The sequence below is a fragment of the Varanus komodoensis genome, unplaced genomic scaffold (genome assembly GCF_004798865.1).
Source record: "Varanus komodoensis strain SLA01 unplaced genomic scaffold, ASM479886v1 scaffold4, whole genome shotgun sequence".
Taxonomy (NCBI): Eukaryota; Metazoa; Chordata; class Lepidosauria; order Squamata; family Varanidae; genus Varanus; species Varanus komodoensis.
In genome coordinates this window covers 52,913,688-52,940,668 of record NW_025335941.1, presented here as the reverse complement: position 1 = coordinate 52,940,668, position 26,981 = coordinate 52,913,688, and the positions used below count along the sequence as shown (strand labels likewise).

General features: G+C 42.8%; 2 protein-coding genes across 2 annotated transcripts; both read right to left on the bottom strand.

The window, feature by feature from the left end:
- Positions 1-2,854: 2,854 nt before the first annotated feature.
- Positions 2,855-5,439, bottom strand: LOC123029184 (macrophage metalloelastase-like). The gene is made up of 5 exons (XM_044441817.1): positions 5,428-5,439; positions 4,991-5,214; positions 4,627-4,772; positions 3,456-3,581; positions 2,855-3,045 (listed from the first exon to the last, which is right to left on the bottom strand). Exons 1-5 carry the CDS (start codon positions 5,437-5,439, stop codon positions 2,855-2,857), a joined length of 699 nt encoding a protein of 232 aa, XP_044297752.1.
- Positions 5,440-19,059: 13,620 nt separating this feature from the next.
- LOC123029389 (matrix metalloproteinase-18-like) lies at positions 19,060-24,415 on the bottom strand. Its single transcript, XM_044442346.1, has 6 exons — positions 24,271-24,415; positions 23,240-23,460; positions 22,998-23,143; positions 21,467-21,592; positions 20,243-20,404; positions 19,060-19,341 (listed from the first exon to the last, which is right to left on the bottom strand). Exons 1-6 carry the CDS (start codon positions 24,376-24,378, stop codon positions 19,328-19,330), a joined length of 777 nt encoding a protein of 258 aa, XP_044298281.1. The 5' UTR covers positions 24,379-24,415; the 3' UTR covers positions 19,060-19,327.
- Between the last annotated feature and the right edge of the window lie 2,566 nt (positions 24,416-26,981).

Sequence of the window (26,981 nt, the reverse complement as noted above, 5' to 3'; positions counted from 1 at the left end):
CACGGCATGGAGGCAAGGGCTTCCCCCGACTGATGACTCCCTTTGCGTCAGGTAATTAAAATAGAGTCTTTCTGTGGTACTTCTCACTTCTCTAAAATCAACTATTTAAAAAAGCTTAATGCATTCATTTGTTTATTCCAAATTTCACTTCACAATTCTCCAGTTCAAATATCATGGGTTCTTGCAGCTATCTTTTTTTTTTTTTTTAAAGAATGTAAATGTAGAACAATACCACTTTGTTTCTTCTGATTCACATGGTGAAGTTGCTTATGGCCATCTCATTCCTGTGTGCAAGAACAGGGACAAGAAGGAAATAGAGAGGTATAAAAAATGTTCACACAAATCATCTCATGCAAAATGGTCTCAAATGTGAGCTTCACAGGACAAATCCTACACGTGTGTTTGAAAATAGGTCCCACTGGGGCTTATTCGGCGTGGCTTTCTTAAAGGATTTCAGCCTCAGGTATTTTACATGTGTGTTGGCTAAGCATCTCCCCCATTCCTAGCAGCAGTGGGCGAGCAGGGTGTTCTAAGTAAGGAAGGTTAGAATTTTGTTCAGTTCACATGTTAATATGAACATACTTCTTATGCATTGTTCAAACATATATGCAAACTGAAATGCTGTTATTCTCCACTATGATTTGTACTTCTCCAGAAGCTGAAATGCCGTTCTCCAAAACTGCATTAAAATGTGTATACTAGTGAAATTATCATAAAATACATAAAGGAAATTGCATTCTCTTGGCTTCTCTGACACTCCTAAACCTCCTCATTATGTTAAGATTCACCTCCAAGAGGGGGAAAACAATGCATATATTAGACAAAATTGTATACGAAAATGTATATATTAAGAAGACATGATAAAACTGCAAAAGGATTTTGTGAGAAATTTTTAAAGACTGACAAACTGATTCAGAAACAGCTTGGGATCAGGTTACCTGAAGCATCATCTCCTTGCACATATACCAGACCAGATCCTGGAGAGGTTCTTTTCTGGTACCCCTACCAAGTGTGGTCCAGCAATTAACTTTTAGTGAAAGGGCTTTTTCTGATAATGACCAACCTTACCAACTTGTTGATGCCAAGCCAAGACAACCCTCACAATCCCTGCAGGTCTTTGTAGTAGACTTTGTATTGCCTATTTTAGATCCAGCATTTTATTCTTTCTGCCCTTTGACTTGGATTTGCTTCATCACATATTATTGCACATCAATACCGATTTTTTTTTGCTCTGTTTTTATCCTGTAAGCCACCCTGAGAACTTTTCATTGAAAAGTTGCATGTAAATATTATAAATACTAAGCAAAATGCAAGAAGTAACTTGCAGTGCTACTTTTGGCATCTCTTTTGGGCTGAAGGAGCACAAATGCATCTCTGCTCTATGAGATGCATTCACAACTGCAGCTTATATGAAGCTGCTCTGAGATTCCTTAGGAGCGATTACACCAGTGAAGCTGGCTTAATTTGGATTTTATAGAAGCTCTCCATGGTGCTGAGAGTTAACCCCAATCAGCACCATGGACAGTTCTTTAAAACCTTAGTGCAGAACCTGGAGTAGATACAGTGCCCCACTGGCATTTGAGCCACCATTCTCCATTGGATTACCCTAATTAGTATCTTCAGATGGTGTTAATACCTGGAACACCTGCCAGAGCCATGGGATGACTCATGACTACTCCTGGTCATGCCCTACCTGGAAGAGCCTGGGGCAATTCGCCCCTTGGAAAGACAGAGGATCAAGTGTAGGTAGTAGAAGTTCAAACAGAAGGCAGAGTGTGGGGTTTTCCTTTAAGAACAACATGCTGAAAATGAACCAGTTGTACTGATTTATAGCTAGACATTTATTTATGTTTTTATACTGACCAGTAGCCTAAGCTCTCCGGGTACTATACAACAGCCACTCTCTGTTGCAGACAACAGCATTCCAGCTCAGTGCTTTGCCTTGATCTGCTGAACAGCATAGATTCCTGGACCTACGGCCACTGATCTTGGACACCCCTCTGGACCTGGATACTTACCATGATGAGCCCCAAGAATTGACATCTGGACTGGTTTCTCCTTTTGACAACTACCAGAAGATACTTTGGCCTAGAGCCAGAACTTGCTGACATAGGAGCAGGATAATTCCTGGGCTTCTCACATTATCTTATTTTTTATTTTATTTTTGGTTAAGTGCTATCTCCAGGCAGCTAGATCTAACCACTCTTTGAATTTCCCACTGCATTTTTCTTGAGTGCTGCTGGAAATTAAAAGGATGGTTCAACCAAACCTACTAGCACTTAACTGAATGCTGCCAACAGAGCCTGGTAAGACCATCAGGGCTCAGTTTCCTCTTTGGATGCTATGCAGGGCAGGATTGTGGAGGCAAAGGTTACCTCCACTCTCCTTCTGTCCTGTAAAACTCTTAAAAATGTGAATTTTGCTTATGTAAGAGTTGCAACTTGGAGTGCAAGGGAAGGAAGCTGAAGGTTTGCCCAGGCACTTTGTATTGTGGTTCTGCCTGTCTCCTTCCCAGAAGGCCCACAAAAGCTCATCTTTAAGGTCATTCTTTTGACCTGGAGATGCAACTGGTGCAGCAGGAAGGTTGTCAGACCTTAAGATCCAAGCAACAAGGTTGAAGTGCTTTCTCAACACTGTAGCTAAGTCTCTAAAAATCCTATAGCTATCTAGACTCCCTCTGGCTGCACTGCAAGTCTGTCCTGTTCCAACTCACCTGCTTCCCCAATCATTAAATAATTCTGAGTGAGATCTTTCTTATCTCAAGTTGCTTGTGTTTTGCTTAGGAATGGCATTAAAAAAAAGTTGTATAATTATTTCTTCAAAAGGATGGCATATTAATTACAGGCCTTTTCACCTAAGGAAGACTTTCCACAATCAAATTACCATATAATCTCTGTATTCCTCTTCTATCATCCTCTGGAAGGCGGAAGTTATTTGGGTCCACATAGGAATAGACAGGGAACATCAAAGCATTGGGAACATCTGAATGAGCAAGTCCCAAGGAGTGACCAAACTCATGGGCAGCAACAAGGAAAAGGTTGATTTCTAAAAAACAGAAAGCAGACAAGTGAAGATAATTAGTTACCGTATTTTTTGCTCTATAAGATGCACTCCCCCCCCCCAAAAGTAAGGGGAAATGCCTGTGCGACTTATAGAGCGAATATGTGTGTGCAGTAAGTCTGTCAGATGTGCAGACCATGGGGAAGTGATGGGGAATGTGCCTGTGATTATGTGCCCATTTGGTTCAGAATATTTTTTTTTCTTGTTTTCCTCCTCTAAAAACAAGGTGCGTCTTATGGTCAGGCACATCTTATAGAGCGAAAAATACGGTATGTCATATGTAGATGTATACAGACACACAAACACGAACACAAGTATGCAATAATCACAAGTACACAGAAAGCATTTCCTGTAGAGAAGATCCCATTCCTTGCATTTTCATAGAATGGCTTTACCTCTGTTGGTTTCTGACCAGGTCTCATCCTCATCAAAGTGAGCATCTCCACCTTCACCCCATCCAGGAGCAAAAGCATGGGCCAGAGTTCCGCTTCTCCCATCAAAGGGATAACCATCACCATGGGCTGAAAATGAAGGGAAAGTCAAGGTACAAGATGCAAATCAATTGCAAGAGATTCCAGATTGCGATTGTATTGCATTTAGCATCTGGAAAAAGTTAGATGGGAGGAACCGACATTTGTTCTTTTGGGGGCATGTATCATATTTCTGGGCTTTTGTCACCTTGCATAGGGTAACTTAAATGCCAGGAAGAATTATTCCCATTTCTCTTTGGACTCAGAGGAACTACTGGTTGTCTTGTCCTTGTTAAAACAGATTCCTTATTAATTTCCCTCTATATGGACAATAGCACGGTATATGTGCAGTACAGATAAAGAATTACACATCTGGTGAAAGCCCCCAGACTGGGAGGTGTCCGATCATTCAAGGGAGGGCAGGCAGAGGATTGGAGGAACCTTTGCATCTCTCTTGTGCCCTAAAGGTTTTGCTAGATGGGCTTTTCAGACAATTGAGCAAGGGTGCTTCAGAAAGGGGAAAGGCATGGTAGAAAAGGCACAGGATAATGAATATCGTGGCCTTTCCAGTCTCATCCCCCGCTTGTACACTGGGACGCCCTCTCTGCTCCTCCAAGGTTGCTCTCTAGTCCTGGAGGGCCACTGGTGTGGTTCTTTATTTTATATATTTATTTTCTATATTGCCCAATAGCTGAAGCAATCTTTCCTTGCCACTGCCTCCTGCTTCCGAGGTAGTTTTCCAACTCCTCCTTCCAAGGTTGGATCCTTCTTTCCAACCTTGGATGGGGGAACCTGAACAATCCTTTGGTCCCTGGGAAGCTTGCCTGGGTTTACTCTCTTTATTTACCTTATTAGAGGCTTTCTGTAGGTTCCCAATAGACCAAGAAGATGACTCTGCCTCTCAGTGCCCTCAGAAGCAGATCTTAAATGTTCTCAAAAAGATACATTAAAATGTGTATATTTAAAATATGCTTTAAAATGTGATCCTGTTTTTAATGGTTGGGGATATTTTGAATGGCATGTTTTGTGTTCAGGCACCAAAGAGATGTGAGGCATAAATGCAAAATATAAAACTTAATAACTTATGAATCCTTACCACCAGAAGCAAAGAGAATTTCAATATCAGCAGGTCTTGTCGTTCTTCTGAACTGCAATGGGGTCACATCGCTCCATACCTTAAATGCCTTTTCTATGGCCATGTTCACTTTGTGTTTAGGCAGATCAGGAGTATAGTTATTAATCCTTTGAGCAATGGAGAAAAATGCTACTTTAGCATTTAGGACAGCCTTTTCCAACCTTCAGAGGCATTTGAACTACAACTCCCAGAGTTCCCATCCAGCAGGGCCATTGACCCAGAATTCTGGGTGTTGCAGTCCACATGTGTCTGGGAGGCACAAGGTTGGGGAAGGTTGATTTGGGAAGTCACTTTTTATCTCTCAGAAAGGTAAAACTTAACTAACCTGTAAGTCAACAGATTTTTATCCCATTTTGGTGTTCCTGGAAAGGTCCTGTACTCTGAGACATCTGGAACTCCACATCTAGGCTGCTTCGTTATGCTGGCAGTGTCTGGATCCACTTTTCCTGTTACAGTCAAATGGAAGAATTTCTGCATTTCTTTGATTTGTTCTTCTAGGGGGTGCTTGATTTCTTTATCCGAGGATGGAAAAAACTTGTCAAGATAAGCCTGGGTAAGAAAGTGGGGCACAAATGGAGAGAGTTTTACATTGCATCTCTCACAGCCACACAGGCATCTTGTGTACTCCCCAAAATTTCACAGGCAGAAATCAACACAACTAAAAAGAGCAAGGCAGTGGCATTGAAACAGACCTAACAAACATGGTAAGAAGCTGGGATAACATGAGATACCTTCTGGTGCTAGAAAGATGAGATTCAGTACCTGATGAGCCATCCATGGCACTGCATTCCAAAGTATAATGAAAATGAGGCCCATTTCCCCATTTTCCCATTCAGCACCAGTGTTTAGTGGTACATTTTGAAGGACAGATGATCGTCACAACCCACATTTTCTATAGGAGAGTCCAAAAATGTAAGTGGCTGCACTGATCCAAATCAATAAACCTCTCAATATCTCTCTCTTTCTTTTTCTTTCCCCTTCACCAGAAGGTTTCTGGGTGGGAGAAACAGAGGAGAGCAGGATGGGCCGCCCCAGAGGAGAGGTCCCTGGGCTTGGGCTGTGTCGGAGAAGAAGCTGCCTGGCCTCTGCAGAGATCAGTGTGGGTCTGTCATTCATGTAGACTTACACTCATCTTAAAATTATTTTCCCTCATTGAATGATCAATTACATATATTACTTTTGTATATTAAATAAAACACTTTAATTTACAAGATGGAAATGTAATTCATTGTGTGGTCCTCGGATTCTGTGTCCAAGTCCTCGTGTGGCCCTTGGACCCTCCTTCTCTAGGGCATCATAATAGCACAATCTCCAGAAGTGAAATGTTACTGTTAGTGTTGCTCTTCCATCCTCATCAAGAGATTTGGTTGAGATGTGAGTAGTGACATAACAGCCGCATGAATCTGTTACAGCTCAGCACACATTCATTATAATCCTTGTGAAGAGCACCGATTCAAATCTAGTCTTGTCCATGGCGTGTTGACTTTCTATCTGAAACATTTGTTTAAGGAAAAATATGAAGGAGCGTTCAAACAGGCTCCAATCTCATACCTACATTCTAAAGCAGGGCAGTCATATCATGCGGTATTGGTTTTGCTGATTGTAGAAATCAGTTCTAAGTTGATTTGTGTGTATTAGAAATAAAATATCTGAAGCTAGCACTATTAGGGGAACCTGAATAAATGCATAATTTTAGGGAGACAGTTTTGAAAAACTTCCTGAAAAATCACTATATCATTTAAGTTTATGACTACTTTATTTCTTTGAGATCCAATTTTGGTTTAAACATTTATGTTTAAATCGGCCTAGGAAAGAAATCTCAAGGGAAAACACAACCTTGAGCTTTTGTATTTTGAATACTTTCTTCGGGAAGCTTCAACTATAAGGTGAAGAGAAAATGCACAGAGTGTTCAGATCTAGAATGTTAGGAAATTCATTTTGTTATGCTGATCAAAAAAACAAAATTTTACAGCATTAGTAAATGGAGGTTATAGGGTAAAAGCTTGATTTAAACATAGCTTGCTTGATTGCTTACTTTCTAAGACAAAAGTGAGACACAGAATAGATGCAAATTAAAACAACAAAGCTAATATCATAGAGATTTCATTTTGTTTTAACAAGTTGAGCATTTTTGCAATTATTTAGGAAATGCCTAAATAAAGCAGAGTGCAAGTAATTTTAGCTTTGGACTGTTTCTTAATCATCATCAGCCATTCTCCTATGCACATCCCACCCTTAAGAATTAAAGTAGTTAAATTGTGAAAAGATTTTGGATTATGCCTTGGGCGTTCCCCCTACACCAACACAACCCCTCTTGCTTTTATTGTTACTTTGAAAAGGTGCATGCCTCCCCTCTTAGCTCAAAGCAACTTACAAAACTAAGACAACACAGTTATAAAATCAGCTTATCTAAAATAACAGTCTCAGAGTATCAGCATCTGTCATTATCCTCTTTAGCTGTGAACTTTTCTACATGTGCCTTCCTTCTGCATTTCAGATAGCGATGCTCAGCTTTCGTCCTTAGCTCTCCCTACCCCTCCATCCCTTTGTCAATTCTGGCAGAATGAGGAGCTTTTGCCCTTTATGAGCAGATGATGTTTTCTGTATCTATTCTGGAATGAAAGGTATTGGAAATGCAAGGTAAGATTGCTTAAATTTGAGAATAGGAAGTTGAAGAGTTATAACTTTTCTTCCTCTTGCAGAGCAGTACACCTTTTTTAGAAGACAAAAAGATCACTGGAATTACATACATCCTTTTGATGAATCTTGCATGAATGTATCCTCTTAATTGTTAAATTAGAAGGAACCAAACAGCAGGACCCAGTATGGTGCAGTGGTTAAGACCATGGAGCTGGGACTAAGGTGATCTGCTCAGCCACGGAGCCAACTGGGTGACTTTGGGCCAGTCACAGACTCTCAACCCAGCCTGTCTCACAGGGTTGTTGTTGTGGTGACAAGATTGGAAGCAACAGCAGGAGAATTATGTAAGCCACTTTGAGGTCTTTGTAAGAACAGGACCAATATAAATCTAATTATTATTTTTAATAATAGAATTGTACCTGCAGTGTGCTCTTAGTTAACCTTACCACAAAGCATGGTTAATACCTTTATTCCTTTATTTATACTTCTCTATAAACCAAAGTTCATTGTGTAGCTTTTAAAATTAAAATAAGCAAGGCTGTTTTAAAAATAAACCAAGATACAGTCAATAAGCTATTAGTATAAAATCCTACACATTGCATTAAGAGAGAAAAGTTTTGCAGCAAAAGGTAAATCTAATCCTTAGATTAGATCTAAGGTGGAAGAGTAACAATTTATCATTCTAAAAGAGCACAGAATGACAGCAGCATATAACATGCCGGAGAATATAAAGAGGTCTTTGCTTGGTATGAGAAGGATATTAAAGGAGGCACCAGGGGACCCTGTCTGGGGAGGGCCTTCCACAACTGAGGGGCTACTACCAAGGATACCCTTTCTCAAATTTGTCACTTGTTAAACAATTCATGACTGGATCAGGAATGCTGGGAGTTGTAGGACATTTTCTGTCTAAAAAGACAGAGGTAGGATGCTAATCCTGTGAATTTTCATCAGCTAGCATGCTTTCTTTGTTTTCAGATGATGGGTGTTCTGGGGTCTGATACAATTAGCCAGATGCCTTGCTCTTACCCTTGGCTGGGCCCTTTTTATTTGTATTTTTATTCTCTTAATGTTCTTTTATGGTAGTTAATTGATTTTTAATAAGTAATGCTTTATCTATAGTATTTTATTAGAAACATAGAAACAGAGTGAGTCAGAAGGGGTCTCCTGGGCCATCTATTCTGACCCCCAGCTCCAGCTGGCTCTGCTCACAACATGCCCACCATGTGCATGTCCAGCCTATCCTTGCACACCCTCACCGATAGGTCCTTAGCCACCTCCCATGAAAGCCCATTCCACACCCTTGGGGTCCTGACTATCAGGAAGTACTTCCTGGCATCCAAATGGAACCTTGGCTCCCTGAGCTTTGCTCCGTTGGAGTGCGTCCTGCCTTCTTCTGCAGGGGAGAACAGGGCTCTACCCATCTCCATGTGACATCCCCTCACATACCTGTATGTCGCCAACAGATTCCCTCTGAGTTTCCTCTTCTCCAGGCTAAAGGGACCCAGTTCCCTCAATCTCGCTTCATATGACATCCCCTGCAAATCGGCCGCTAACCTTGTGACCCTAAGCTGCACTGACTCTAACCTGGCTATATCCTTTCTGTAATGAGGGGCCCAAAACTGAACACAATACTCCAGTTGCATGAGCACCAGAGTCATATAGAGTGGTAGTAATACCTCTCTTTATCTAGAAGCTACACTTCTGGCTATGCAACCAAGGGTGGCGTTCGCCCTCTTGACCACCACATCACACTGCTGACTCATGTTTAGCCTGCAGTCAACCAGTACCCCGAGGTCCCTTTCACAAGTGCTGCTCTCCAGCCACTTGTCCCCTAACCTGTACTTATGACACCCATTCCTATGCCCCAAGTGCAAGACCTTGCACTTATCCACATTGAACGCCATCCTGTTGTCTCCTGCCTCTATATTGTTTATATAGTTTGTTGGAAACCACCCAGAGAACTTCGTTGATGAGAGGTACAGAAATGAAATAAATACAAACAATATTTATGTTGGAGGGAATGTGATCTAAGGGTCTGTTGCCAAGAAGCAATGGTTCTTTTAGGATTCAGAAACAATAAGCACATTCATGGGCAAAGGCTAAAGACTTTTATTAAGAAGGAACAAATTCAGAGCAGAAGATGAAAGCACAATGCTATCTAGTCTGACCCTGGTTCCAGCTGGCTCCACTCATGTAATGCAATGACTGCAATGAACAACTGTAGAGCATAGATTGGATAGCCACATGTTGGGAATTACATGAGCGGAGCCAGCTGGAACCAGGGTCAGACTAGATGGCCTGGGAGACCCCTTCTGATTCGGTTTATTTCTATGTTTCTATATCCCCACTGCCCTGGAGAACTTCAGAAGTCCTCCAATAGCCATCCTGCATCATTGGTCCTTGCCTGGCAGTGTTTCAACAAGTCATTTATACTATTATCCACGTAGTAACCCCTCTTTGACTCTGGAGATCTACTCCATTGACTCTGAGAATGTTTGACAGTAATTCAACCCAGATGGATCCAGTTGCTCAACTGCAGAGTCTCAAACAGATAATTGGACCTGAGACAATTGGCCCTGCAAAGCACACTGCAAACAGCAAAAAGCCTTAGATAAAAGAAAGAGCAATTTGTATGCTATTCAGTCCTTGGAATAATAATTGCTTTCTGCATTGGTGCTGCATGGGCATACAATGGGCACTATTAGAGTGCAAGGCTGATCAGCCAACTGAAACTCTCAGGGTTACAGCAAAAGTGCATCCTGCTGACTATCAATGCAAAAATAGCCACAAAAGGGAAAAGAACTCTGCTTCTCTCTTTTCAGTTCATGCCGAGTCATCCAGAACACAACAATTTAAATAATTCAAGATGTGTACAAATAATTATTTCATCACAGGCCTAAAAGTGGAACTGATCTCAGGAGGAAGTCTGGTGATCTGTCCTTCAAATGATGCATGCTTTTTAAAGCTGTTTGGGCTGTTGTTGTCTGCCAAGATATGAATACAGATCGTGTGGAACTGCATCTGTACCTCTCCACTCACCGAATAAATCAGTGTGATCTTGTGCCCCTTAGTTTATCCATAGGAAGTCTGGGAGGCTTGCAGGCTTCTCGTGGCTTGTCCTTTTGTCTGTGTGGCTGTATGCAAGGCTGCAGAAGTCTACGAGCCTGACATCTCTCTGGAGAAGTCAGCCTCTACCCTTACTTTCTATAACTGCAGATCAAAGTGGATGGAGACAATACGCAAATCAAATGATATTGACTCTGAAATTATCGTCAGAGTGACAAGGTTAAAGAATCCAGCAAAAATGAGTATGGAAATGTATTGCTTATCCTACTCAACCACTGTTTTAGGAATAATTCTGTATTCTTCTGCATAACCAGTATATTCTCTGCAAACAATTAAGTCATTTCTGTAGCCAGTGCATAATGCCACCTGTAATGTAGATTAAAGCCAGTGAGAATGTCGCCAAATACTTTTTTGGTTTTTAGAAAGCTGTGCACGCACACACCCAGAGTGGAAATGCAGATCCAATATGTTCATACTGACAATGGAGTTTATGCAGATCAGGATTATAAGGTTTGGTTTGCATTCTGGAAAGTAAGACTTGGGAAAAAAGGTGAACATTTATTTGGACTCAGCATTAACTGCCCTCCCCAAAAGAGCGGAATTACTAATACCCATAATTTGCACAGCATTTCTTACTAGAAAGCTTCAGTTAATGGGCACTATAGAAATATAGTGGAGTGTTCATGTATACTAACTTAATAAACCTTACAACAGCCTGTTAGAAATCAATATTCATGAATCAAGGGTGAAGCAAAATGTGAAAGTAAGAGTTATTCAACGTCTTATCAGTAGCCCTGCATAAATCAGTTCTCATGCTGGTGTTTGCATTTAAAGTTGGTCTACATTCCTCTGTGTCGTTTAATATATCCTTTATTGGCTTGATCCATTCTTAGTCATGCTTTGCATAGACCCCTTGAAATCAATAAAGGGAGTTATGACAAATTTGTCCCATTTCTTTCTATGGGCTTATGCCAAGCACGACTAATTTATGATCCACCTCTATGACTGACTGGCAATGATAGAAAATAATATACTGGAAGAAACCATACATTGCTTTCTGTGTACAAGAAATGTCACAGAATGTATTCCCGCGAGGAAGATGTATTCCCAAAATACAGTGGCAAGACACTCCCTGCATGGTTCTGTGGCACAACATTTGGATCGTTATGTACCTTTATGAATTCCATATCCCCGATGCTCGATTGTCCAGATCTGAGATCTACTGGAGCAGCAAAACTGGAAGTCAGCAGCATCATGGCGCACAGGAGCATCGCAAGCCTCATGATGGGAGTGATTGAATGCTCTGAAACAAGAAAAGTTTGGTCTCCACTGCCTTGCAGCCCAAGAGGGCCAGTTTATATAACCCTGATCAGTGGCATGCTGTAAAACTCCAGGTGACTCACTTTATGGCATTCGATAGCTTTTTGTGTAGGTTTTTCAAATGTTTTCACAATTCTAACATGGCTACAAGGAAGCATTCAATTATTTTCTTTTTTCTTTTCTTTTCTTGCTTGTTGACATTTCTACTGATGTCATGCCAGAGTAGGAGGCACTTTGTCTCTTCCCACATCCCCATCCCATATTTTTCATCTGCAATACCCTGAGGATATAGGGGAGTTGGCTCCTCTAAATTCAGCCAGTACACCAAGTGTACAACCCCACCGTCTTCCAGTTACCCTCTCTTCTTTGTTCGCCATGAAGGACTCATTGCAACATTCTTGTCAGTGTAGAAGCTGCATAGGAAGAGCAGTGCAGACGTGAGTCACAAGTAGGATCATGGGATGAAAACTGCAAAGTAGCACACTTTGTAAAATGTGTCTGTTGAAAGGATCCTGCTTGTGAATCTCCTGCTTGGTTTGTTAAGCCCTTGGAAAGCTGCAATTACTAGTTTCTCCAGGGGCACTTTGCAATGTAGAGGGTGGGAGGAGAGGAAGCTCAAGTGAGTTGAAACTGCTTTCCTACTTTTGGGGCAAGATGTGCAATGGAATTTACTGACTGTTTGCATGATAATGTTCCTTTTGTGTCTGATGCCTCCTCAGTGCATTCTCATGGAGGCCCCTTCTAGACATCCTTCAGAGGAAACCTAATTTAAGCCATTGTTTTGTCCTAGCACTTCCAATGAAAGCCTAAAGTCTTGGAAGATGCAAAGCATAACATATACTGAAGCCTGCAAGTTGAGAACAAAGGTTTATCTAGTTCAGCACTGGGCCCCTCAACAAATCTTAAAGGCCATTGCTGTTTCCTGCTACTTCGGTATTCATTGGTGTTCTGCTCCTGAATGTAGAGGTTCCACATTGGCATCATTACTATTAACCATCAATGAACCTCTGTTCTTCCATGAATTTGCATAGACATCTCAGATTCTGGCCTTTAGCACAACTTTTGTCAGATAATTCTATCTATGAAATTATGCATTGGGTGAAAAAGTGCTTCTGTCTCTTCTGGAGCTACAGCTGATGCATTTTGTAAGATGACCCCAAGCACTAGAATTATGAGAGAAGCTCTGTTCAGACATTCTAGCCGAGCAGCTTCTATGAGTGAGGGTCAAGGGCATGGGCCATGCACACTGTTTCCAGTCTGATCATTCTCAGCCCTACTCACTGTGTTCCCAACTTTGCTTGGTTAAGTGGCAGGAACGGAATGGAAGTACTGCCTGGCTACCTGAGGATGGCCCTCCTGGAATCACCTTCGGATGCCATTTTCTGGGTTCCCTGCTAAAGGAGATGTGATTGGTGGCTATTAAGGAGGGAACCTTTTCACTGGTGGCACCCTATTTGTGGATTGTCATCCCTAGAGAGGGTGCCTATAACCTGGTGCCTATTTCATGGCCTTTTATTTTCCAAAGCTTTAATAATTGTCTTAGTTACTTCTTACTGTTGCTGCTCTTTACTTTGGTTTCATTCTCTTTCAGACTTAAGTTTCTAAATTTGAAAGAGAATACAAGTTATTCTGTTTTGTGGGTTTAACGTTAATACTATTAACTGCTCCAAGAGCTTTAGCTACTGGGCAGGACAGTAATGTAATAACTAAATAAATACTCACACTTACCTGGATGTAAATCAAACTCCCAGTGTGACTTGGAGCTGTTTCTCAGGGTTCCTGATTATGCAGGGATTGAGACTCATATTGAAGCAAGGGCGAGTAGAAACCCCATTCATTTCCCTCTGTCCAGCACAGGGAAGTCACAGACTGGGAGAGCTAGCAGCCCTTATCCTAATTCTTCAACAGGGCTAAGGGAGAACTTCTGTGTAGGGAATAGAGAGAAAGAGAAGAGAATGAAAAGGAGGGGGCAGCTATGAGCAGGGCCAGCTCTACCTTTTGGTAGTGTGAGGTGATAACCTCAGGCAGTAGATGCTGGGGAACACCACTGGCACCCTTCTAGAGGTTCCTCATGAACTCTCTGCTGGAGGACAGAGCTGCGTATGCCTCACATGCTAAAAGAGAGTCACCTAAATTCAATTGTGGTGGAGGACACAATGCCATCCCCTGCATTGAAGTAAGATTCAGCTGCCAGTTTAGTAAACTTCTGTATGTGTACTGGGTATTTATTTATTTATTTAAAACATTTTTATACCGCCCCCATCACAACAAAGCCTCGAGGTGGCTCACAACATTCATAAAAAGATACAATTATACAAAAGATACAACACAAAAAAGATACAATGGGTAGGGGCACCATCTGGTTCTTAATCTCAGGCAGCAAACATCTTGAGAAGAAACATGGGCCCCATGGCTCTCAGTACTGCTAAATATCCTCACTGAAGTAACAAGGCTTCAGGTAGTGGTGACTAACTTGCTTATCCCATTGCTTTCAAGAGGGCTGTGACATGACTAACTACAGTCAAAAGTTGTACAGTAAAATACCAAAGGCTGGTTCAATGTTTCTGGTTCCAGAGGGTCAGGAATGGCCTTCAGGTATGAAACAGCTACAGGCTAGGGACAGTCACAGCGATGATTCAGGTCAGCAGCTTATTTGATCAGTTGTACACAACCTGACTCATAAGTTAGATAAAGCCAAATGAATTGTTTATAAACCAGAAACAGACTATCTTTGAACAATCTTGTGAGAACCAGATTGTTTTATCTTTTCATGGCCTACTAGTATGTATGAGACAGCCTGGAAAATCCCTCCTTCACAAGGAAGTGCTAGTGATTAAGTTACTTCTAAAGGAATACCAATGTCTTTTTCTGCTCTATTTTGAGAGAGTTAAATATTAATGTCTGCATTTCCAATATTGATGATGATGCCATTTCATTCATAGCTTTGTATATGGTAAAATGTCTTTCAAATATGTACAGAACAGTTAAAAACAATGACAAATTATTCTTTCTTTTCCTCCAAAAGGGCAGTGACAGCTATGATGAGAACTTTCATTTATGGGAATCATTATGGAAAACCACAAGTAGGTCTTCATATTAATTATCAACACTCATGATTTGGGAATGTCACCCGGGGAAGCTGCAGTTCACCCTGAATAAATAGAGGCTAGAAACTCAAGTTGCATGGGCAGAACTCTGCAAGCTGGATGATCTCACAGGTAGAAGGGGGATGACAATTTCCTTGTATTCCCCTCCCCACTTGCAACCTACCATGCTCCTGAAAATTTGCTTGGGGGACCCTCCAGAACAGTGCACAAGGTTGTGCCAGGGACTGCAGGGAAAAGGAGAATCAGTGAAAATGGACACTCTGCACAGTTAATTTGGCATTACACCTTCTTTGCTTGCAGATTGGATGTAGATATTTTGCTATCTCAGTTGGAGCAATAAATAAACCTGCTCTCCCGCCCATCTGTGTGTACTGTGTCCAAGAGTCTACTATAAGGTTGGGGCTAGGGTCTGTATCCAACCCTTCAATTACAGAGGGCAGGTTCACATGGATATGACTACAGGGCAAACACAAGGTTGGTATTTTCACTGAATTACAAGAAACACCACCATGAACCATGCAGGTGGGCCAATTAAAGGCAAACACTGAGTAGGTCTGGTGACTACATAAGTTGTGCAAAGCATTGTGTAGTAAATAGATATTGTGCTAGTGATTGTATTTGCATGTATCCTCATAATTCTCAGTGATGTTGCAAGGAATCATGGGATGTACTTCAGGTTTTTAGTTCATGCAATGTGGTAAGAGACTCATCTGTGTTAGGAAAGTGCCTTGCACTTCCAGCTGATCTATTTTTATGCTCAGATTTAAAGGGCTAATTCATTCCTCCATTTTACTGTACTGTAACACATAGAACTCCCTCTGAAAACTGTTCAGGACTGTTCAGCATGTGCTCCTGACCATTTCCTGAGCTAGAGCTAAAGGCAGGTGAGGAAGAGGCTGTGGTGCTGTAGAAGAGTGTGTCCAGGGCAATGGTCACTGGGCAGCTGCTGGGCTGAGTGCCCTCAGTGGGTCCTGGCCATGCCTACTGTGATGTGGGCACTGCCATTCACCTGAACCCTTTCTTTGGGTGCATCATTCTTCAGAAGCTAGGTGGGTGGCTAATTGAACAAAAGCCTTATCTTTGGTGGCACCTTGTTTGTGATATTTCCTCTCTAACCAGATTTGCCTGGCACTTTTAACTATCATTACTCACCTCCTCCTCCTCCTCCTCCTCCTCCTCCTCCTTCTTCTTCTTCTTCTTCTTCTTCTTCTTCTTCTTCTTCTTCTTCTTCTTCATCGTCATCCATTATAATCATTTGCCCCTTGACTTCCTTTCCCTTTTAAATGATTTCTTATTATTTTCCATTTTATCCATAATTTTATAATTACTTGTCAGGCTAGGAGAAATGAAATGGAAACACACACACACATGTTCTTGGTGAAATTAACCCATGTTGATCTCAGTCATTCAGGGTTTTGAACTGACCTTGTGAATGCTCTTTTCATTATATGAATGACCATTTCTATGGTTTTCATTTCCTATCTTTAAAAGAACTAACAAATCACTGCTTTTGTTCCCACTTTCAGCAAATCCATTCAGTGGCATTGCATGCAACATCGTGGCTGTGTTCAGACAACACAACGGCCATGGTGATTTTTTAACATTGTTTGCCTATCGTGTTGTCTGAACCCAGTCATGATATTTCATCATGGTAAATTTGGTCTTTACAAACCACAGTAAGAACCAATGCTTTGTCCTATGGTTTCTCCATACCACCATGGCCTGTCAAGTTGTCTCGACAGAGGATCAAGATTTTGGCAGTCCTAATATGCAATTACCAAAGAGTCCTCTGGAAATAGCAGCAATTGCAGTGGCTGCTGCAAGCATCCAGCCTCTGTGAGGAACAGGCAGACAATACAGGCAGGGAGTGATGCACCTTGGGATCAAATTTCAGGCACAGTGGCTGATAGGAAACATGCCACCAGTGGAAGGGATGATGGAGAGAATGGAAAACATGATAACACAGAAAGCACTAGATCATCTGTTGGGTAGGTCATGGTTAAAAACATGAAATGTGGTAACTATGTCAGGTTGGGTGAACACAGCCAATGTGTTTAAGAGGAAAAATCATTAGGGGCATACCTGCGTTTCACACTTCCCTTGATACTATGCCTTATTTTACTGTGAGCTTTTGGGAATTGTAGCTTGGTGTCGGTGCCGCTGAGGAACATCTACAGTTCTCTGGGACTTTGACTATTAAACCAAGTTGGCCTGTAGGCACTGGAACATGAGAAGAGATTATAAAGGTATTTCCTTTGTCCTTCTTGACTGAAGCTACCATTGTCTGTATCTATATTTATTTTTGATCAGCTATTAACAGGTAAAGATGAACTCATCGCCTTGACCTCAAGCAATGCTTACGCAGACTCGTATTTGATATTTAATATTTGACATGAGATATTGGAGGTAGTCTGCTGTTCTGCTTAAAGCAGACCGATACTTCAGGGCTTATTCATGAAGCCATGATGGAAGGACGGACATATTCTGCTTATTTCCTGCAGAAATCAGAGTATTCATTCTCAGTTCTGGCTGTCAGATTATAACCTCTTTCTGAGCATATATTCACTTTGCACAGTAGTACACCCAGCAGTTATCCAATCTGTCTTTCAATTGTGGCAAATGGGAAAACTAGAGAAGTAGACCTATTGATTTTTTTGTTGGATGAAAAAGAAGAAAAACCAGAGCCAAAGCCTTTCTGACATTACGTCAGAATGAAGTAAATGCTATTCAATTCACTGCTTGCCAATTTTATTGGAGAGAGGAAAAACCCAAACTGAAGTGAAATCCCACAGGATCTTAGACTCATGAAAGAACGTATCAGACAGAATATGAATTGTCTTTATTCAAAAATCCAGACTCAGTGGGTCAACCTGGATGTGGGTAAGCCGTATCAAGTAGGATGTCTGTGTTTAATGATGGAAAACTGTAATATAATGAAATAAGTTGGCCATAGAAACCCAAACAGAATATATAACATTTATAAACTACCCAAATCCTTATGGGCTGTAACATTAGGTGTATTAAATGTTTCCTGGGTTGTCTTACCCATGTAGTCATAGTGATGAGGCATATCTATATATGAAGGATGGATCTTCTCAGTGGACTGTTGTGTTGGAATGTATGGGAATTTTTGAACAAATGCAATGGTGGAAGCAGCACTAAATTTGACTTTCAGACAGGCATGATGAAATCGATGATTTGCAAATATATACGAGAAGGGAAGAAGAAGTGTCTGGAGGTGGTTTGGGAATGGAAGAGGGCAAAGGAGCTGAGTCCATCCAGATTAACTGGAGGGCCTGTGGGTAGGGAAATCGGCCAGTTTCAATAAAGGCATATTATATGCCTGGCTTGAGATGGGACTTCAGTCTCCACGAAGGACCAAGTGTGCAGTCGGGGAGCGCTCCCGGATTCTGTGTTGATCGGGGAACACTGTGGGGATGGGCACGAGTACTTATTGGCCTTTTCTCAATTTTGGGGCAGGAGCTTTTATTTATATGCCAATATGTTATTGGTTGCATTGTAAGCAACTGCACCATTCTATCTGAAGGGTGAGGTGAATGCTTCTGTAATAGTTAGTTTGGGAGTGCTCCTCGAGCCAGAGTTATCCTTGGAGCTGCAGGTGACTGTTGTGGTGAGGAGTGTTTTCCTTCAGCTTCGCTGATCCACCAACTACAACCTTACTTGGATGAGCAGAGCTTAGTGACTGTGACCCATGCTCTGGTAACCTCCCGACTGGACTATTGTAATGTGTCTATGTGGGGCTGTCCTTGAAGCTGGTCCAGATACTTAAATTGGTCCAGAATAGAGCAGCCAGGCTGCTAACAGGGACAGGCAGATATATGCACATAATGCCAGTCCTATCACATCTGCATTGGCTTCCAATGGAAGTCTGGGTCCAATTTAAGGTGCTGGTGAGGACTTCTAGAGCCCTCAATAGCTTAGGACCTGGATATTTGAAGGAGTGCCTCCTTCCATATATACCTGTCCGGGCCGTGAGATCTGGAGCGGAGGTCCTTATCTGGGAGTCCTCTTTGAAGGAGTTCAAAAGAGTGGCTACCCGGACAACGGCCTTCTCTGTGGTGGCACCCTGGCTATGCAATGGGCTCCCCACAGAGGTGAGCCTGGTGCCAACACTTTTTTCTTTTTGGTGCCACGTGAAACCCTTTTTATTTTCCCATTATTTAAAATGCTAATATCATTTTAAGATTCGGTGTTATTTATTGCAATATCTTGATGCTGTACCTTACATTATTTTATTGTATTACCTCCCTGGAATAGTGAAGGGTGGGATATAAAAGATTTAAGCAAACAAACAAATATTACATAAGCAAATAACTCAAATTAATTTATTGATTTCTTATATATTTGTAACACCTTTCTGAAAACAGCCAAGGTAGTTTTCAAAAATAATTCGTAACAGCTAGCTGTATTATTAAAAAGAGTTTTTCACTCATCTAAAACAATTGTGACCAGCACAAAATACGATGAGTTGACACTGTGGAAACACAAAATGAAATTCTTCAAGGGTTCTATTTCCTCTGGCCTGTGGAAGCAAAAGAGGGATATTGTTTAGGAGACTAAAGGAATAAATACTCGCCAGCTCTCTTGGCAGGGCCAGAAGGAGAGGCTGGTGAACAAGCAGTTACAATGATGAAGAGAAGGAGAAACTTCACAGGGTGCCTTGCCAGGATTCCTGTAAGGGCGCGGGCTTTTGACAGGTGTCTGGTGGCACCTGACCTTGACGTTGAGCCTGATCTCAGCTTTTGTGGTTGTGAATTCCATGAATTAATTGAATATAGGATATTGCATAGGGTTTTTTGGGTGACAGAGATTATTGCAGAAACTATCAAGCTCCCAATTAAAGTAATCAGGGAGCAGAGATCCAGTATTTTATTCCGTGACCAACCATGCCCTCACATGAAGGCTTTTGTTTTACTGAATGTGTCAGTCATTAAGGTGCTACAAGAGTCTTGGCTGATTCAGGTTACCACCCATGGATTTCCTACATGTAAAGCATACCTTCCACAGAATTACAGTGCCCTTCCTATTTCTCCCTGGTCTTTAGTTCCAAGAGGTGTTCATTTCAGACCCCTGGGACCAGGACCCAGATCAGAAACATTCTCCTGAAGCAGGAGATATTGCTCTTCTTTTCCTGGCTCTTCCCTTGTATCAACTGCTGTGGTGGGAGCACCATACATGATGATAGCTCTGCTCTTCACTCATGGCTGTGAGCATGTGTGGTGATGAGCACCAGTGGAGTCAACGATGCAGTCTATCCCTTGCATGGCCAACGCAGCCATATCTGCAGACCAAAGGGAAGAGCCATGCCTGCCACATACATCTCTTTTGCTCTGTTGGGATGAATTAAATCGATTTCCATGGGGCTGGAATCCTACAGAAATATACTGCATGGCAGGAAACAGACATCTCATATTGAAGTTTACCGTATAATCTTTGAATTCTTCGCCGATCATCAGATGGGAGCTTGAAGGTTTTTGGATTCTGGTAAGAATAGGTAGGGAACATCAGAGCTCCAGCGACATTTGAATGTTCCAGTCCCAGGGAGTGGCCAAATTCATGAGCAGCAACAAGGAAAAGGTTGACCTCTAAACCACAAAAGAAGGGGAAAATAGAGAATCAGGTGAGTGTTAGGTATGTAACATAAAAGGTATCACATGCCCATTCCCAGCCCTGCTGCCTGAAATGCATTACTGGAGTTTTCAGCAGTTTTAACTGGGATGTCATCCATGCCCATGGGTAGTGTACCCCGAAGCACGGTCCCGGATACCCGTGTGGAGCTTTCACCACTTCCTGTGCACAGAACATGGTCCATGCAATTCATCCAAATCTGGCATGCAGTCAACAGTTTCAGTATGATGGAATTTTCCAAGAAAATGTCCAGCCACTCCTTTATATGGGCTGGAACTCCTGGGCACAGTCCACATTGCCCTGCATTTGCAGTGCGGACAGAGCTGGAATAAGTTGTTCTGTACTTGGCTTGGAACAAAATAAGTCCTTGCAGTACTCTTTCCATGCCTTTTATGACTAAAATACACATATCTGATGGACTTTGATAGGACTTAAATCCCTGGTACGGCTGTGTAGCAGGGCTAGGGGATGCTTCTCAAAGGGCTGAGCTTCAATTCCAACCATCATTACATTTGTGCGTGTGGCTAAAGGCAAAATGGGCAGAGTCGAAGTGTGATTGCAACTCAGCTGACTCAGAAGTAAGTGGGACAAGCCTTTGCACATCTACTAAGAAGTAAGCAGGACTGGATTACTGAACAGCTTTCTGAAAGAGCACCCCAAATGCCAAGCCTCTGCTTGTCTACTCAGCTTTTAGCAGGACAACCCTCAGAAATCAGCAGCACTGAATCACACATAGATTCCTTCACAGCCCCCTTCCCACAGTACCTATCTCTACTCAGCTGCTGACCAGACAGAAGATATTTTCTCTGCCAGAAAGCTCTACATTTGCTTTCATTGTTGACCACTGCTTTCTGTATTTTGTCATAATTGCACTCTTCCCATTATCAGTGTTATTTTAAGACTAATGGTTATTTATGGTTTATAGGTTGCCTTGATTACACTGTGATTTGAAAGAAGGGACATAAATACTGAAAATCCACCCACCCACCCAGAATGGCACTAGCTAAGGAATGGCTCACCTCTGTTGACTTCCGACCAGTATTCACTGTCATCAAAGTGAGCATCGCCCCCAATGCCCGGTCCAGGAAAGTAGGCATGCGCCAAGACTCCTCCTCTTCCATCAAAAGGGCCAGAGTCACCATGGGCTAAATTGGTAAGGAAAAACCATTATTTCAATACAAAATGCTGCAGTTGCATCAGCTGCAATAACTTCCCATTTTTAGCCTACTCAGCCTTGCTCATTGCCTGGGACAGTTGTGCTGCCCAGGAGCTGGCACTGTTCGCTGCACAGGATGGCAGGGTTTTATTTGGTCCATTTAAGCCATTTCTTGGCCCTTGCAAGTGGCACCCAGCCACATAAACCATCCAATCATACTTCTGTACTGGTGGCAGGACGATCTATATTGGAGAGGAGGGCAGCCAGCCAGCTCAGCAGGTACAGGGCAAGCTGGACGGCATGTGCCTGGCTTTGTCCTTCCAAGGAGGGAGCAGCCAGGCAGCTCAGGAGGAATAGCTGCGTCAAGGGGCTGCCAATGCAGCTGCTGCTGGCCACCTTGCCACATGTCTGTGCTGGTAGTGTGGCATTTTCTGGTAAAGATGATGTTATCATTATTATATTGATATCCTGCTTTTTCCCCTCTTGCAAGGAACCCAGGGCAGCTTTCATGAACTTCCTCCTCCTCCTGTCCATTTTATCTTCAACAACCCAGTGAGGTAGCTTAGACTGGGAGCCAGCAACTGGCTCAAAGTCATCCCGTGAGCTTCTCGGCCAAGCAGGGGCTAGAACTTGGATGTCCAGCACTCTCAGCACTGTACCACACCGGCTCTCAGCTTTGTCAAGATTTCACAGTTTCTATTTCAAAAAGGAATTTGGAATGTTTGGGTGGGAACTGAGGGAAGGGTGCTGTGCAATGGCACCATGATTGATACTGGAGTTCAGGTGCTCATTATCACCATCTTCCAAGGAACAACTCTGGGTATCTGCATTGCGTGGGTGTCTTATGTATGTGTGTCCAGGCAAAATACACATGCCAAGCACACCCACAGCAGCTGTGATAGGGCCAACAGCAGCAGTGCAGACCATAATATCCAGTTTATTAGGGCCAGCTCATAGCTACAGACTTTTTAATGTGTTGGCCTTAGTGGGGAGAACATAGGAACATAAGATGAGCCATCCTGGATCCGACCAGAGGTCCATCTAGTCCAGTGCTCCATACACATGTGACGAAGCAGCCGCCCACAGGATCTCTCAAACAGGAGGAGCTGCCATTTAGGCTCTGCTCAGACTGTACTAAAGGATGAAGAAGTCTGTTTAGGGCTCAACCCTGTGCAAGATTAGGCAGAAGGAGGGCCACAATTTCTGCATGCCAGAGCTGTTACTATTCATATCAAGCCTTTACAGCACAAACAACCAGAGCAATCCAATTGTTTTTACTGCACCTTTGGCTCAAAGGAAGTTCTGTGATGGGTAATGTCTCAGAAGAGGCCTCATTCTCTTTCAGTGCGAAAAGTGCATGCTGTTGTGTTTGAAGGGCCAAGAGACAGACTTACCCCCACGTGCAAAGCCAATTTCAATATCTGCACGCCTGTGAGTTCTTCTGAACATCAGTGGGGTCACATCGCTCCACACCTTGAACGCCTTTGCTATCACTTCATCCACTTTGGCTCTAGGCAGATCGGGGGTGTAGTTAGTGATCCTTTGAGTGAAAGAGAAAAGTTCCAGTTTAGTATGTATTCAAGGAACAGAACTTCTGATATTCAAGAAAGAGAAAGCAAGCGGAAAAGTAGTGAACCTGTATGTCAGCACATTGGACCTCCACCTTGATACATAGCCAGCTTTGTGGTAACTGGGGGTATCTGGCATTCCACAGCGAGGCTTCTTTGCCGTCGCCATGGTTTCTTCATCCATTTTCCCAGTGACGTTCAAATGGAAGAATTTCTGCATTTCTCTAATTCTGTCTTCCAGGCTCAGAGCACTCTTATGATATGTTGGGAAGAATTTGTCAAGATAAACCTGGACCAGGAAAGAAAAAGATCACTTCATATTACTTAATGCATTCCTTTTACTTAGTGTGGGACCTTAAACAAGTCTGCCTTGATGGTTGTATGGTTAGAATCCAGTTTTAAATATTTTAACTTTATATTTGGATTGCAGTTTCTGTCTGTTAGTTTTCAATGCTCAGGATTCCTGTTGGATGTAAATCCACATATAAATCTTACAAGCTCAAATAAAATATTTTTGCGACCTTTTGGTTGGCCTAATCAACACACTATACCAATAGGGATATAGAAATGCTGGCATTGCCCATATTAGTTCTTGCTCCACATGATGGGATTATTTATTTTGTTTCTATTTACTCAATAAGAAGGAAGGCAGGGTGAAGCCTGCGAAATTTACATCATGCCTATACAGAAACAGAATAAATATTTGAGAATTCTTTCCCATGGAGATGCCTGAAAACCTCTGCACGCAGAAGAATATGGGCATCCGATGCAGAGAAGGAGGACCGAAGAGAGAGCTTGCCTGTGATTTGGGCTGTCTGCCTGCATCACTTTGGAGATGGAGAGGACTTTGAGATACACCCTTGGAGAATCAGCCAGGGCAGTTCTTTCTGTGCTGGATGCTGGCTGCGGATCCCGAGCTCTGAGGTTAGAGTGATTTTCTGAGTTTGGAGCTGGGAATTCCAACAGTCCCATGTCCCCACAGGGACGGTCTGGGGGCCATAAGATTGCCTGCAAATTATTAACTATAAAATGGCCTCTAAAGAATAGCAGCCATATCCTACCCTGCCCAGTTCAAGAGATAAATCTGGATGATCCTTACCTCTAGAAACTTGACGTCTCCAATCCCTGGTGTTGTGTTCTTAGGAGCTACTGGGATGGTGATGCCGTAAGGCACGAAAAGTGCCATGCAGATTAGGATGGACTTCATAATGGACTTTACTGAAGACTCTGTGTTAGCAGAGAAAGTCTTCGTTGTCCTGTGGTGTCTACCAAGCAAAGAGGGTGAATTTATATAGATCCATCCAGTAGGAGCCCTCAAATTACTCATCTTGTCACACAGTCTGTGGTTTGGTGACTTTGCGTAATACTCTACGCATTATAATTCTGCAAAGTGTGAAAAATGAGTATCTCAAAATGATTTATTCATGTCACTTTAGCATAGGAAGTGGTCTGCATCTTCCCTCTTTATAATCATCTAGTAAAGCTGCAAAAAGAGCAGCTGTCTTCCTTGAATTCCATTGCAGACCATTCTTTGGTTTGGTGGGTTAGTTCTCATGGAGGAAACATCAGTCAGCTGGTGGGAGAAGCCTTATAATTCTTCCTTTCTGTCTGAATGAGGTTCCCACTGGAGCCTATACTCTAGAACTCTCTCAGTTGGTTAAGTACCATGTGTGCGTGGGAGAGAGAGATACTATAGATTTTTTTTTAATTTCTTTTTCTTTTTTTCAAACTTAAGTTCAGGCCATCACTTTTCCCCTAATACTTGAATTTTGTATGGGATTTTGCCTAACAGAGACATGGCTGCCACAATTTCCTTAACATCATGCTTTTTTCAAAGTTATTTCCCATGATATATGTGCTTTGTATTCTCACTGGAAAATGACAGTTTGCAGAAGTGCACATTTCAAAATATCGCTAAGTTTTGCTTGGAGTATTGTTTTGGTGCTTCAGAATTAGGTACATATGTATTGAAATGCGAATGCGTGTCTCCCCCATCCTGAACATATATGGAAAGTGCATAAGATGTTAGCTGAAGGCTGAAAGCAGTGTGTGTGTGTGTGTGTGTCTGTGTCTGTGTCTGTGTCTGTGTCTGTGTGTCTGTGTGCATGCATGGCCTCTCTCTGGAGCTCTTCCATGAGCAGATTTTCTGTCGAGCAGGAACACCTTCTGATTGCCTCTCGCCCACTTCTCCCCTTCCCACAGATGCAGGTGGAAGCTTCAGAAACACAGGCCTTCACTGGAGCACAGCACTTCTGTTCTTGTACATGTGTAAATATAGTACACCTTGCGAAGACACCGGACCTCTGCTGTGGTCCTCTCACTGCAAAGAAATAAAGACTCAGACAGCACTGGCTGGGGATGTGTGAGGAATCCATTTGAGGTTGGGAATCCACAGGGTCCCCTGGGCTCGGCTACCTGGACTCCAGTGTGCTTTGCAGCAGACCTGAGTCCAAGTTCCTGGTGAGTGGATCCCAGGGCGCTTGCCCAGAAATGAGCCCTGAATGGCGTGCAAGCAGTACCCCTCTTCTGCACAACGTCTAGGCACTGTTAGGGTGGCTGCACCTGACTCGGAGCAAGGTTGGGCACGTGGGGCTCACCAGGAATCGAGGCCCCTGTGCAAGCAGCATCCCTCTTCCACATCACCTGCGGCAGCTATTTGGGCTGCTGCACCTGATGTGGAAGAAGGCTGCTGGGTGTGTGGCTGGGGGTCCAGAGCATTCAGGGACTTCTTCACAGTTTGACTCTCTTTGTAGACCACGTCCAGAGGGATGGATTCTGAGAGGCTTCATCACAACCCTAGGCGTAGCCCTCCGGGAAGCGGGAAATCAGCAACAAGAGTGCCTCAAAACACATTTACCAACCAATTGAAGGACAAGCTAATGGATTGGTTAAATTAACCTGCATACTGGTCAGGGCCAAGACATCTGCCAGAAGAAAAGAACAAGGTGCCTCCTCCTCATTCCAGATGCACAGGCCAGCCGGATTGCCAGTTTCCTGGTTGGGAACAGGATGTGTTTTCTGCTGTTCTCAAGGGCAGCAGGTCAGTTCAGGAGGCACAGGACAAGCTGTGTGTGCTCGTTATTGCACTGGGTGCCTTTCTGAAGCTTGGGAGAGCCTACAGGCTCACAAGCTAAAAGCTCCTCCCCATTAGGTGGAAAGACTTCCTTGCATATTCTCCTGCAGGTTTGCATTCACCTCGGTGCAGCAGTATATGTGGGCACTGTGCAGGGTGTTCCTCCCTCCCCTCCACGGCAGCAGTTGCACAGGAAAAGCCCACTGAGGAAACTGCCAGTGCAAATTTATGGATAGTGTTGCATTACTGGCACAGTATCCCATTTCAAATTAGAAGGATGTCTGGGCCTGCCAACTGGAGATGCCAGAGGTGCAATCGAAGATACACAAACACGGAACATCTGTAGTGGTTGTATTACTGTAAGCATATCACAGCTACACGTATGCTGATTGCAAAATACTGGAAGAAGCGGAAGCTGCCTTCTAAGGAAGAATGTACAAGGAAACTGTGGCGAAGGATGTTAATGACTAAATGTGCACACTTCTAAAAGATGCTGGGAAACTGCTCGATAGACAGTCATCGCTCCTGGATCAATGGTGACCATTCATTATTTGTTGGCAACCTGTTATAAGGTCCAAATGATTCAGATCTGCATCTTTTCCTTTGTGTTTTTTCTTTGTTTTTCCTGCAAGAAGAGTGGAGGTAGTTCTGAATCAGATTTTGTTCCTGCTTAATAGCTGATCAGTGCAACAGATATTCAAATTTTGCTGTCGGCCCGAAACTCCAGCAGTTGCATT